At 32.0% G+C, this 14,385-nt stretch overlaps 2 protein-coding genes across 2 annotated transcripts; both read right to left on the bottom strand.

Moving 5' to 3' along the window:
- Nucleotides 1-367: 367 nt before the first annotated feature.
- Nucleotides 368-9,551, bottom strand: LOC126264642 (uncharacterized). The gene is made up of 3 exons (XM_049963316.1): nucleotides 9,408-9,551; nucleotides 1,337-2,309; nucleotides 368-414 (listed from the first exon to the last, which is right to left on the bottom strand). The coding sequence occupies exons 1-3, from the start codon at nucleotides 9,549-9,551 to the stop codon at nucleotides 368-370; spliced, it is 1,164 nt and encodes a 387-aa protein (XP_049819273.1).
- Nucleotides 9,552-11,765: 2,214 nt separating this feature from the next.
- LOC109599934 (uncharacterized) lies at nucleotides 11,766-12,573 on the bottom strand. The gene is made up of 3 exons (XM_020015990.2): nucleotides 12,412-12,573; nucleotides 12,136-12,357; nucleotides 11,766-12,076 (listed from the first exon to the last, which is right to left on the bottom strand). The coding sequence occupies exons 1-3, from the start codon at nucleotides 12,571-12,573 to the stop codon at nucleotides 11,822-11,824; spliced, it is 639 nt and encodes a 212-aa protein (XP_019871549.2). The 3' UTR covers nucleotides 11,766-11,821.
- Nucleotides 12,574-14,385: the final 1,812 nt, after the last annotated feature.

Genomic DNA, 14,385 nt, shown 5'->3' on the forward strand with positions numbered 1-14,385 from the left:
CTTCTGCTACGGCCTGAGAAATGACCGTCTATGATTGGATAACACGTGTGTTCTCATCTTTGTCTGCGAGTGATTAAGGAAGTCATTATTTTAACATTAACAAATATTGCAGCAGGATTTGCATCGATGGGAAGGTGCGAAGATATCTACAGCAAATTATTATTATTTACTTTTGTTATATATTATTGATTTGTAAACCTTAATTTGCGAATACTTAATTAAATATATAGTTAAGAAGAAGTTAGCATTTATTGATGCATAATAAATATAAAATCACACTAACACCATTAAACTGATAAAAACAATAAGTTTATTAAATAAAGTTCACATAAAATAAGAATCTTCAGCTTTTAGATTTGTGTTGGTATTATTCCATGTCCTTGGGGTAAATACAAATAATAATCATCCTTTCCACTACGAACAACACAAAACTGAGGCTGTGACTAATAAGAAGTTAAAAAACTGGCTGTAAGTTGTATAAATGTTTATCCAAAATTTTATTTTTAATTTTTTCTTTCCCAAAGGCCTCTGAAGAGAAAGGTGATCACAAGTAACTGGCTCTTCCACAGTATGAAACAGAGGATAATCATCTCTCTCAGCAACTCTAGTACTCTAACTGGTGGCCAACTGTTACTTACTAAATAAGCCCCTTCGTTATGTCCTGTTTCGATTATTTGTATTAGTTTTGGTTTTTCCTGCTGCAACTTTTCTGATGCCATAGGAACTAATAACGGTTAGGTTAGTTCTTAGAAAACCATCCAGAGTGACAATGTCAGAAGGGTTTCTGGTTGTTACAAGTGCTTGAAATAGTTTTGCTTCGAACATGCCACATACAAACATTATTGTAACGTATCAGCACATATATAACGGTGTAGGGAAAAATAAAACTGGTACTTAGAGATAATCTTAGATTAACCAACACAATGGTGTAAGAAACTACCAATAAAACACACAAAATAGCAATATAAGGTCATCCATAAGTAGCTGATTTCATTTATTGAGGCATAATAAATATTAAATCACACTAACACCATTAAAATAAAAAATAACAAGTTTATTAAACTTCACACAAAATAGGAATATTTAGCTTCTAGTTTTATGTTGTTATTATTCCAAATCCTTAAGATAAATAGAAATAATATAAAATATACTTTAAATATCATAGCTTTCTAAATTATTCTCATCCTTTCCAATAAAAATACCACAAAACTGAGGCAGTTACTTACAATAAGAAAGTAAAAAACTGTTTGTAAGTTATATAAATAAAAATAAGTTGTAACGTCCGTATGTTTGTCTAAAATTTTAAATTTTTTCGTTGTGATCAAATTTCTCATACCGTAAGCTTTCACCAACAAAACTATCTTTCTCAAAGGCTCCTGAAGAGGGGAACGATGCTGGACCAAATAAACCAGGTGTCCACAAGCAACTGGCTCTTCGACAGTATGAAACAGAGGATAATCATCTCTGTCCACAACTCTTGTACTCAAACTGGTGGCCAAACTGTTTCTTACTAAATAAGCTCCTTCGTCATGCCCTGTTTTGATCATTTGTATTAATTTTGGTTTGTCTATGAATTCAAAGTTGGCCTGCTGCATCTTTTCTGATGCCATTGAAACGTAGGCTCTTGCAGTAAAAACGGTCAGGTTAGTTTTTAGAAAATCGTCCAGAGTATCAATGTCAGGAAGACTTCTGGTTGTTACAAGTGCTTGAAATAGTTTTGCTTCAAACATGCTGCATACAAACATTATTGTGACGTACCAACACAGATATAACATTTTAAACTTCCTGTTCCCTTCCAGTTTAATGGATATTCTAAACAAAGCGGAGTAGGCAAAAATAAAACTGGTGCTAAGAGATAATCGTGGATTAACCAATTTAGTGGTGAAGCAAACCATCAGTAAAGTACTCAAAACAGCAACATAAGTAAACGGTTGCATGGTCATCCACAAATAACTGATTTGTGGAATGACTTTAGACTTTGGTACGATCAGCACCATATTCTCAAACGTATTGAAAAAGACTCGGTCAACTTCCTTTAAAAAACTAACATCGTACATGGCGTTGATACAAATATCACTTTTGTTGGCCACAATGTTTTTCACAGCGTCAGGAAAGTCAGCTGGATAATCTAATTCCACAACACATTCAGTAGCGTTGAAGGCTTTGACGAATGACTGGAACTCCAAATAGTCCTCGCCCACCCAAACTCCATCTTGTTTAACCAAATTTGGATTGCCTGGGAAAATGACACCTCTTAAAGGATAATTGTGCATGTTTCCTACTCTGTCCTCGAACAGTTTCGTGTAAGCCTGAAGGGTTAGATTTAAAACCTTTTTGGGGGTGAAGGGGGTGTAACTAAGTATTTGTGTTTGGTTGTTGTGATTGTAAACGGTTATAAATTTGTATACAATATTCCATATGTATTGCAGTTTTGGTTCAATTTTATTCGATGGATAATTGTTGAGATATGTTAAAATTATTGTTGGCCGAGTTAATGTTAACAACTTTGATAATTTTGTTATCCGTTTGTGCATATTATCTGGCTCTATTAGAAACACGTTTATGTCAATTTGTAAATTGTTACTGTCAAACATTTGCCCTGAATTAACTATGTAACTTGTTGGTAGTGCCTTTATTATTCCTTCGATTTCATTATTTTTCTTCATTCTCATATCCATTACCAGATACGTTTTATAAACATCATTATTTAGTTCAGTAAACCTCACGAAAAAATTTAATAATTCATAATTTTCTGGTTTGATATCAAATGAATATGCTGAAATAACAGCTAAAAAACATAGTATTGATTTCATTTCCAAATTGATGATAAATTAAATGTTCATCAAACAAATTCAGATATTACAACATTAAAGTAATCTATTACACAATAACGCAGAATTAAAAAATGTTAAATATTTTCGAATTGGAGGAGTTAAAAACTCAAAACTCGAAACGTGCGTTTATAAAATTACACTGTTTCAACTCCCTATTGTTACTGAAAATTGTATTATTATTATGATAACCAAACCACAATATTTACCGTATATATAATTGAAATTTAATTTAAATACACATATTTTTACACGGAATTGCTTTTTGTGCTTAGTATGAATATATTAAATGAAACGTTCTATTTTTTTAAATTTCTTATAAATCTAATTCATTGTTCCTTCCATAAATTAAAATTTCTGTAATAAAAATAACAATACTTATGAAGTAACTGAAACCCAACATCACAAAGAAATACTTGAAAGTATCAAATCGAATTTTATCATCTTTTGCCAAAATATTCTTTTTGTGTGTACGGCCTTTTTTCTTATGACGATTATTCAGTCCAAACTCTTTTTCTAAAAGTATACTTTTATCTAGGATATTTATGTAAGGTGAATTTTCTTGTAGGATAAATTGATTGTACCCATATGTTACAACTTCATCAAGTATGACATAAATTTGATCACCATCATCGTTAACAAGGTCGTTCACAAGAAATTCCGCTGATTCAAACCGTAAAAGATACGATTTGCTGATATTAATATGATCCTCCAAAGCATTCGCCTCGTGGTTGGGCAAAACTACAGTGCGATTTACAAGATCAAGATGTGGGGGAATCAGTTTTACGAAATATTCATTAGTATAAACAGTTACATTCAAGTCGGTCAATTCTTTAATACTTTTGATGTTGGGGTTGAAGATTGGGGCTAAAAGAACGGTTAAAATACCACTGACAAAGGTGGTAGATAAAATTATGCACCCCAAGATCCATACCACAAGAAACATTCTCAATTCTTGACTGCCGTTTCTTAGTTGTGGTACATTAACTTGAAAGAATATCATCCAGGGGGTTAGGAAATAATCCCAGTTCGAACCGGTCTTTTTGTTCAAGGTTTTTATGATGAAAACGAAGCAGATGAAAAGGACCATGATTGAAAGCCAAACGAGTTTATCGAAAAGTCTGAATAGTTTTAAATATGGAGACACTCTTCCTGCACTCGGTGTCATGACAACCAATCGTTCCAGTCTTAAGGGATATGAAACATACTTAAAGATATCCATCGTTCTAAAATTGCTCACTATGATTATATCAGCCAAATCGTTTGTTAAATGATCCTTGGACGTATAGAAATATTGATCAGACTCAATTAATAATTCGGATGCGTTTAAGATGTCCACATAGGTTAAATAATTATAGTAGTCCACACCTTCCCAACCGTTTTCAGTTTTACCAGCCAATGGTTGAAATACGAAGATGCTTCCACGAAGTGGGTCTCTGTGGAAGTTTCTTTTAACTTCAGAAATATCTTTGACTGTGAGATTTTTTGGAGTAGATATTTTGGGGCTTTCGAATTTGTTGTAGTGGTAAACTTGAACCTCTTTTATGTAAACAATTAGATGAAAATTTATCAGTTTCCTTGAGCTTATTTTTTCGATTAGTCGGATTGGATAATCTCTTCTGGTGACATTTTTTAACATGATAAATACTGTTGGTCGAGATGGATTCCATATTTTTATTTGGAAAAGGGTATCAAGGTGTTCTTCCAGATGTGTAATATTAGAAACCACAACGTAGGCTACATTTACTACTGGAAATGCTGTTGAGTTAACCCCTAGAAAGATATCGTCCAGCATGCAAGGACATGCATTGGCTTTTATTAATTTATCTTTTAAATCATTTTCACCAAAATACAAACACATTGTGTAATTATGTGATGACACTAATTGGGAGTTCAATGAAAGGTACTGCTGAAGACTTTCCTGCACTTTGTCATCTTCAGACTCTATCCAAGACAGTATTTCAGTGGTGTTTAATAATAAGAAGAAAATGGTAATTATTAGAATACTTAGAATATGCATGTCTTAGTATATTCTGTATACACAACTGAATGTCTGTTTAGTACAGAAAGAAATTTAATGATATTTTTATTAAAGTTGTAAAAGCAAAGTTTACAATTAGTTGTTCTCAATAATTTTAGAAAAAATATTTTGTGAAGTTTAATGGCAGCAATAAGTTATTCAGTGAGTTTTATTCATAAGAAGTAAAATAAATGTTCCCTTTTATAATATTTTTTATACAAAACATATGTGTATGAATATTCCTGTTTTCTTTTGTTAGAAGTAATTTTTATTAATAACATTTTAAACTTATGTATCAAAATTTTAACTGAAAGATACATGATAATTATTTTAATTAACCAAGGAAGTTTTAATAGAGTTAATGTACGACAAAACAAAATGTTAAGAAAAATAATTAGAAATAATATGGTAAATGTTTTTTTGTAAATTATACTTCCTTGTCCACTTCAAATTCCATTAAAACTTCCTCACACTATTAGTATATATATAATAAAATATTCCTAAATTATCTTACACTTGGGCAAATATTCACACAACAGTACCAACAAAACTCTGATTATGTTGATTTATAAATGTTTCCTGATGTGTTTTAATTACAAGTTAATTTCCACCTTAATTTTATTAAACAACAACACCCAAGAAAAATTATTGGAAAACCTTTTTGTAGAAGCAAACGTAAATCTTAATTATACAATGTGTTTATATGTGGGAAAATCAAATATTTTAGATTGGCTTATTGGTTTTAACAATTGTCCATTCGTGACATTCGAATCAAAGATGAGTACAAATTCCAACCTTTTAGTAACAGACGCAACCTTTGTTTTTTTCGAGAACGTAACAGTGCTTGAAACTTATTTGTCCCTTTTAAAATCGTTGACTTATTGGAGTACCCATCAATATTCTGTTTTTGTAACAAACTGTAAAGCAACTAAAGAAGCTGTAAATTTTTATTTGTATTTCCTTTGGGGCCAAAAACTGATAAATTTCGTGGTTGTTTTCCTCCACGACACCATCGAACTGTACACTTACAAACCATTTCAAGTCGGTCGCATAAAAAAGCTGCAATCCTTAAACGACATGAAATCCAAGAAATTAATAGAAAATTTTCGCGGATTGCCATTACGAGCAGCTATGTTTGAATTAAGACCAATGCTATTCAAGAGGCGCAACGCTTGGAATGGAAGGGACTACTATTTTTACCAAAGTTATGTATCTATGTTGAATGCCTCAGAAGAAATTATTGATTGTAGTGGATTGAATGACTCTGAACGGATGTTACAAGAGAATAAATCCGACATTATCATGGTGTCGTCTTATAAAATCAACAATGATAGAGGTACAATGGGTTTTGATATAGAAAAGTTGGTGGTGTTGGCACCAAAGGGTAGGAAAGTGGATGATTTTATTAGGTTAATCGTCGCCACTGACAGTGCGGTATGGATTTTTCTCAGTCTCAGCTTTTTTTTGGTTGTACTTATCATTTACCTTTTCGGTTGGTTCTACAATTTTCACTATAATTATTATTTTGATATCTTTAGAATATTATTACAGATTAGTTTGTCAACAAAAATGCCAGCAGGCAAATATCCACGACTATTAACAGGAGTTTGGATCGTTTGTACTTTAATTTTCAGTGTCCACTTTTCTAGTATCATGTTTAATGCTTTAATCGTACCAAACTACTCTCAAGAACTTAAAACTATAAAAGAAGTAGTAGATTTGAATGTACCAGTTTATACAGTCGGATATTATGCAAATCTAATAGAAGAACACGAACCAGAATTGAGATCTAGATGTGTGGAACTCCAAAGTATGGCCAACTTCACTGATACCATTTTGAAATTTCAATATCATCTTGTTCGATACAATATGGCCATGTATTATGAAAGTAGATATAGGGACAATGATGGAGAGCCTTTATTTTACATCCTAGAAGAAGCTGTCTCTTATGGAGTCACTCAGTACGTCATACAAGAGCATTCGCCATATTTGGACATTTTTAATAGAATAATTAGTTTGGAAAAGGAGTTTATGTTAAGTTTTCCTTACCAGCAAAGAAGAAGAAGAAGAAGGCGACTGAATAAAGTTAAGTCCGGATTCGTCAAAATTAAAATAGGCATGTTGAAAGGAGTCTTCTTTGTGCTTGGTCTGGGTTATTTGTGTAGTATCATAATTTTTTTGGTGGAGCTAGTATATTGGAAGAAACGTCATTAAAAACATTAAATTTTATTTGTTTTTCGAATTTTTAATAAACTAATGGAAACTTGTAATAACACGTTATTAATGTGTCATTTGAGTTTTTCATAAAAAAGTGTTATTAATCACACGAAAGTTATTGTTGTTTAAAACAGTTCACTCACAGTTTCAATATGTTAATTTATAAAATATTACTTGTGACTTTTAAAGTTATTATGGTGCATTCGTTACTTTTAATAAACGATAATAAACGTGAGGAATCATTTAAGTCCCTCTTAAGAACACCAAATTATAGTATGTGCTTGTATGTGGGTACCTCAAACATTTTGGACTGGTTGATAAAATTTAATGACTGTCAATTTGAATGTTTTCTTTCAAATTTGTCTTCAAACACAAGCTTTCAGAGAAAAGCAGACGTAACGTTCGTTTTCTTCGACTCAGCAACAAATCTTGATCATTTTTTGTCTATCCTCAAATCTATAACATGCTGGACCAATCATCAAGAAACTATTTTTGTTACAAACTCAAACGCAACCCAAGAACTTATCAATTGTTATCTTTATAAAATATGGGAAAACAACCTAATAAATTTTGTCGTGGTTTTCATCCACGACACCATAGAGCTATACACCTACAGTCCATTTCAAGTTGGCCGAATAAACAAAATTACATCACTGACGAGGCAAAAGAAACCAATTGAAAACTTTCAAGGAAGTCCACTTAGAGCTGTGGTATTTACATTTAAACCTCTTATGTTTAATCATAACAATACCTGGCATGGACTTGATTACGAAAATTATTTAACGTATGTTTCGATGCTCAACGCTTCTATTGAACTTATGGAATCAAAAAAATCATTTTCAGCTGCCAGGGAGATATTGACGAATAACAAGTCTGACGTAATAATGGTGGCTACTATTAAAACGACCAATGAAATTGTTACCTGTCCAATAGGAATAGAAAAGATAGTACTGTTAATACCAAATACTAGTAGAGTCGACGGAATTATTCATTTGTTGACTTCTGTGAATCAAGTTTTCTGGATTTTAGTTGTTGGAAGCTTCCTCTTTGTCGTATTTATAAATTACTGTTTTGGTTGGTTTAATAATTGGAATAATGATTCGTTTTTTATAACCTTAAGAATATTGTTACAGTCCAGTGTACCAAACCAGAGAAGATTGTATAAGTATCCAAGATTGTTGTTGGGAATGTGGATTTTGACCACTCTGATTCTGACTAATGCTTTTGGTAGTATTATGCTAAGAAAACTAATCATACCTGACCGATTAAAGAATTTTAACACCATAGATGAAGTACTAGATTTAGAAGTACCAATTTACACTGTTAGACATTTAGCAAACTTCATAGAAAACTATGAACCGGAATTAAGATCTAAGTGTCGTATTGTTGACAATGTACAAAATTTAGTGGGATCATTGGGACAACCTCGTCATTATCTGCTACGTTATTCAATGGCCAAGTACTTTCAGTTAACTATGAAAACAGAGCATGGAGATTCAGTATATCACATAGTTGAAGAAGTGGTGGCTTATGGTTATAATCAGTACATAGTACAACAAGATTCTCCATACTTGGACATAATAAATAGAGCCATATTTCTGGAAAAACAGTTCTATTTAAGCTATCCATTTAAAAATAAAGAATGGTTACGGTTTTCTGAGCCTGCATTCTTGAATCTTGGATTTCAGAGATTGAAAGGAGTGTTTTATCTGGTTGGTATTGGTTACATTCTCAGTTTGTTTATTTTTATTATAGAATTGATTTATTGTTTATAGTTTGTGTTGTTTGTATATTTGAAATAAAACCAGAAGCTAGAAGTAGTATTTTATTTATTGTTTTAACCTCCGAAAGTTATTTTGAATCCATCAGTATTGCATTGACGGTTCAGGTCAGCATTGGTCATAGTGATGGTGTCAGGACAATCGTTTGAACACCAATCTGTGTATTTGTTACTATTGCAGTTATCACCTGAGTAGTCGCCAGAACAACAGTACTCGTTGTTGTTGAAAGTCACGCAGGCCGATTTGCAACCTAGAACACCTTGAGATGTGTCCTACTTCAGTTCGTCTGGGCAATCGTTGTTGATTCTTGTTTAGCAGGAGATGGAGTCACAGTTTCCAGGCAAAGACTCAACCTTTAAAAATGTGTGATCAAATAAAATTAAATTAATGAAAATGTTAACTTTGCTATAAATATTAGTATGTGATATTTTAATGTGTCTATTAAAATAAATATAAAAAACATAATCAACTTGAACATCAACCATTAATGTAATTATGTTATAATTGATTAGTGTATTGTTGTAAGATTAGAAAGTTTCATTTCATTAGTTCAGTTACCCTGGCCAAGATGTTGAAGCCTCTTTTGATCGAGATAGCGTATCTGTCATGTCCAGACGGCTGCATCTGGAACTCCACCAGCGTAAGCGGCGGTTTAGGATCAGCGCTAGCACAGTAAAGCTTGTTACCGCAATCGTCTCTCATCGCTGCACCAAGTCCTGGCCCAAATCCTTCCGTGTCAATTCGGCGAAGTGCACAACCTGACCTAAGCTCATAAAATTAGTCGTACGATGGTATACGAAAAGTTTGCTTGGAACCAATTACGACTCCCCCGTAATTCAAGTAGGCGTTGTTTAATTATTTTTATCCTATAAATTGTAAGTAAAAGTACAATTATTCAGTAAATAAATAATGTTAGGAAGATAATGGTAAAAAGTAAAAATAACATGAAAAAGTTATAATTGAAATTTATCATGTTTGTTTACATTTCAAATCACTATAGACAACTTATAGATTTTTTTAAACCAATCCTTGTTTTCATTAATAGTTGCCATGTGTTTTGTAAATTATATCACCCACTTTTTTGATATTTGTCTCTGACCATTTTAAAATGTAATGTGTTACAATTTTGTTTATAGCAACAACCCCTAAAAATATATAAACATTTCAATTATTAGATATCAGATAATTTTAAATTTTTCAATGCAAATTTTTATATTTACTTTAAACATACACACTTAATATTTATCCACCGAAAGTGATGATGTAATATAAATGCAACTAATTTGCAATTCAATTTCAATTATTGGATATCACATAATTTTAGATTTTTTAATGCAAATTTTGCATACATTTTAAACGTACACACTTAATATTTTTCCACGTGATGATGTATTATAAATGCAACTAATTTGCAATTCATCCTATTTGTCAATCTTTGTTTTATTAATTTTCTTTGAAACATTCCGAAATAAATTGTACAGATTGAAAAGCAAATAAAAAAAAAAATTCGAGCTATATATTTATTTGTAATAAACCCCAAAGGTGACTTCGTACTTGTCAGCTCCACAAGTGAAGATACTGCTGAGATCATTGTAAGCATACGTGTAGGCATCATCATCCCTTGAAGAATTTTGTCGACTTCTGATGCTTCAAACAGGACGACATGCAACCGAGAACTCCTTGTGGTGTGTTGAATTTCAGTACGTTGTTAAAATATAAATGGGTTTGCTTATCTTCAATAATTTCAATAAAAACAAGAGTGTGTCATTATTAACCACTCTACTTTTAATCAACTACAATTCAGCTTATAATGTTTGTAAATATGTTACAATTTTGTATCTATAGCAACAACCTCTAAAAATATATAAACATTTCAATTATTGGATATCAGATAATTTTAGATTTTTCAATGCAAAATTTTATTCACTTTTTAAACGTACACACTTAATATTTATCCATAGAAAGTGATGATGTACTACTACTGTTGTCAACATACGTATTGGTACCCTTATCATCAGCTGTAGGCGTCCGGACATTCCTGTAATTTTAGATATTTTCTTGAAACATTTTTTGTTAACAAAATTTAAATTAAAAATATTCAAGGTTTTTTGAATTTTTTTAAATTCATAAATCACTGTTGTAGGTTTTATTACTATTGGAATATTTAATTGTTTGTATTATCTTTATGAAATGTTCATAAGGATAGTGTAAATGTTCGATATTATAGTTCTGTTTTATTGGGTAAAATAAAATAAAATATTTTTTGTTTGAAACATTGTCTTGAAAGTGCTAAAAAAACCTCGAGTTCGAACATTTTAATTTACAATCTCAGATAGATTGATAATTAAAATATATCACAATTTTTAGTTGCAAAGTTTTTAATTATCTTGCCTATTTATCATAGAATAAATAGAATAAATAGGAAGAGGTATTGATTGAAAATTTTTATAGCAATTACAACTTGACTTTCATTACTTTTCTAATTTTGTAATAAAATTTTAATTCAGTTTCATCCGAAATGAGATCAACTTGTTATTATTAATGTAACACCATGTATATTTTTAAATTCCAAAAATTTAGACAGATTGATGGTCTAATGGTCTAACTAAAATGTCTTTAAAGCCACCAATTTTGTAACTTTATTTGTAATATATGTATACAAATAAAGATATAATATTTCATTATTATTTATAAATAAAATAGAGAAGTTCATAAATTATAAATGATATCTCTTAATTTCCATAAATTACCAACTTGAATCAGTAAAAAATATATGCAACTTATTTGCAATTCAAAACATTTCTGATTCGTCCTATTTGTCAATCTTTGTTTTATTAATTTTCTTCGAAACACTTCGAAATAAATAAATAACAAGTTGTAAAACAAAATAAACAAAATTTCAAGCTATATATTTATTAGCAATACCCTCTGATTGACGCAGAAAATACATAATGTTTGAAAGATTTGTATTGTTATCCCCCAAAGGTGATTTCGTACAGGTCAGCTTTACAAGTGAAGATACTGCTGGGATCATTGTAAGCATAAGTGTAGGCATCAGGACAATGTTCCTTGAAGAATTTGGCCGAGTATTCATGATTCATACAGGACGACATGCAACCGAGAACTCCTTGTGGTGTGTTGAATTTCAGTTCGTTGGGACAAATATAGTTGATGCGGGACTTGCACTCAATCGCTTTGCAGTGCCCTTGACCATCTATTGGACGAATCTAAATTAAAATTAAATTGGAGGGCACTCTTAAGAATGTAATAAATTAAAAGTTATTACCGTCGCAAGAGTACTGAAACCTTTAACCAAAGAGATGTCATAAAAGTCCTGGTTTCCGGAACCTCTGAGTGTAATTTCTACCAATGTAACTGGAGGATTTCCACTCCTTCCATGACATTCCACTCCGTTGCAATTGCCAACCAGGCATTGCCCGGTACTAATGTCACACCACTGCCTGGACCAGAATTTTCCAGCCCAATTATCTGGTGCATATACGCTTCTCTATAAAAAATACGTGATAAATAGTTGCTACCTTAACCTAAATTATAATATTACCGTTTCTCCAAATTCCAGTTTGAATCCACCACTTTCCAAAGATGGCTTATTACTATTGCTCTGAATGCCTATCCAAATCTCACCATCGTCTCTGTTCGCGATGTCGAACTGCACACCACAAACTGATGCTACTAGAAGGAAATAACTCAGTGCCTTGAACATGTTTACTGGTTTGATGCATTTGATTTTCTTCACTGCTTTTATATTATGACGAGCTGTAGGCTATGAATCGGCGCGCCAGAGAAAAGTATGGAATGATCTGCCGACGATCGCTGAGTGCAAATATTCTAGAAGAACCGACTGAGAGTTCCCGAAATGATGAAATGGTACTTCAAGAGGCGTTTAGAAATAAATCGCACTAAATCTGTCGCCTTATTCACTCAGGGTAAGCGATAGCCAAAATCGATATCAACGACCATCTCATTGATTGGAATCCCCCATGTCAAGTATCGTGGTGTAATTATTAACCGGAAACTTTCCTGGTCACAATTAAAGCTGTTAGAATCAAAATCTTTGCCGCTTTTTCCTCTCTTAAATCTTTCTTAATGTGTAAGAAAATCTGCCAATCCACCAAATTGCATGCTTTCAACGCAATTATCCACTCCATTGCCACCTACGCACTACCCATCTGGGGTACCGCAGCCTGCTTTCTCAAACTTCAGGGTACATATATGCGTTTGGTCAGAAAATCTCTGGACATTTCATATTATATCCGAAATATCCAAATCCGCTCGGCTTTTCGTCAAAAACCTCCGTAATTCTGTCCTTGCCTGTAAATTATCGTCCCCAGAACTACCCCGACAGGTACAAGAGACCTCTCTTGGCCGTCTAAGTGGTACCGAAATATCCTCTTGGATTATGGCTATATTGAGCCGATCCCACAGGAGAGGGGTTTTTAGTCAGAGAAAATCCGACACTGCCTCCGACATCAGGAGTGCGTTTTTGAAAGATTTTCCCCTTTTCAAAAATACACACAAAAAACAAGAGTAGTCAGACAGCGTGTCTCAGACTTACAGCCATGAGGGTTAGATAAAAATAACTATAAGGGTTGAAAATAAATATCAGTGATTTGTATATAAATAACTATAAATAGTATAAATATTGTTTAAAAGAGTTTAGTTTTTTGGCGTTCAACCGTAGATTCAATACCTAGTTATAAATCTTCTGAAGTAAATAATGGGTGCACGAATTCCGGCGTTATACAACAAAGATGCAACTGAGTTTTGCTTAGGTTTATTGATCGGTGTGAATTTAAGGAGAAGCTGGTTGAGAACGGGAGGAGTACGGATGAAAGCATGAGAGTACCTATTTCTGGACGTTTGACTGCATGCTTAGCTGACTGGTCGAGATGAACTGACTGAGTGTGAGAGAATGAGACATCGAGACAGGAGGTTCAGGTGCTCCTACATCTGATGTGCCTTTACGAAACTTCAAAACATTATAAAAGAGTACATCGAAATATTTATTTAATAAATAATAAATAAATAATAAACGCTACTATTTACAGTAAAATATAATTATAATATATTCCAAGGAATTTCCCTGGGGAATGGGCCCTACAATATCAAATGAATATGCTGAAAAAGCAGCTAAAAAACATTGTATCGATTTCCTTTTTAAATTGATGAAAAATTAAATTTTCATCAACAAATTCAAATATTATAACATTTAAACAATCTATTACACAAAAACGCAGAATTGAAAAATGTTAAACATTTTCAAATTGGAAGAGATTAAAACATGAAACGTACTTTTATAAAATTATGTTAACTCCCTATTATGTATTATTATTATAATCAAAACATAATATTTACGATATAGATAATTGCAATTTAATTTAAAACATTTTTAATAAAAACACGGAATTGCTTTTTGTGCTTAGTATGAAAATATTAAATTAAAGGTGCTATTTTTTAAATTTTTTACTTTATATAAATCTAATTCATTCGTCCTTCCATGAATTAATATTTTAAT

The sequence above is a fragment of the Aethina tumida genome, chromosome 2 (assembly GCF_024364675.1).
Source record: "Aethina tumida isolate Nest 87 chromosome 2, icAetTumi1.1, whole genome shotgun sequence".
Taxonomy (NCBI): domain Eukaryota; kingdom Metazoa; phylum Arthropoda; class Insecta; order Coleoptera; family Nitidulidae; genus Aethina; species Aethina tumida.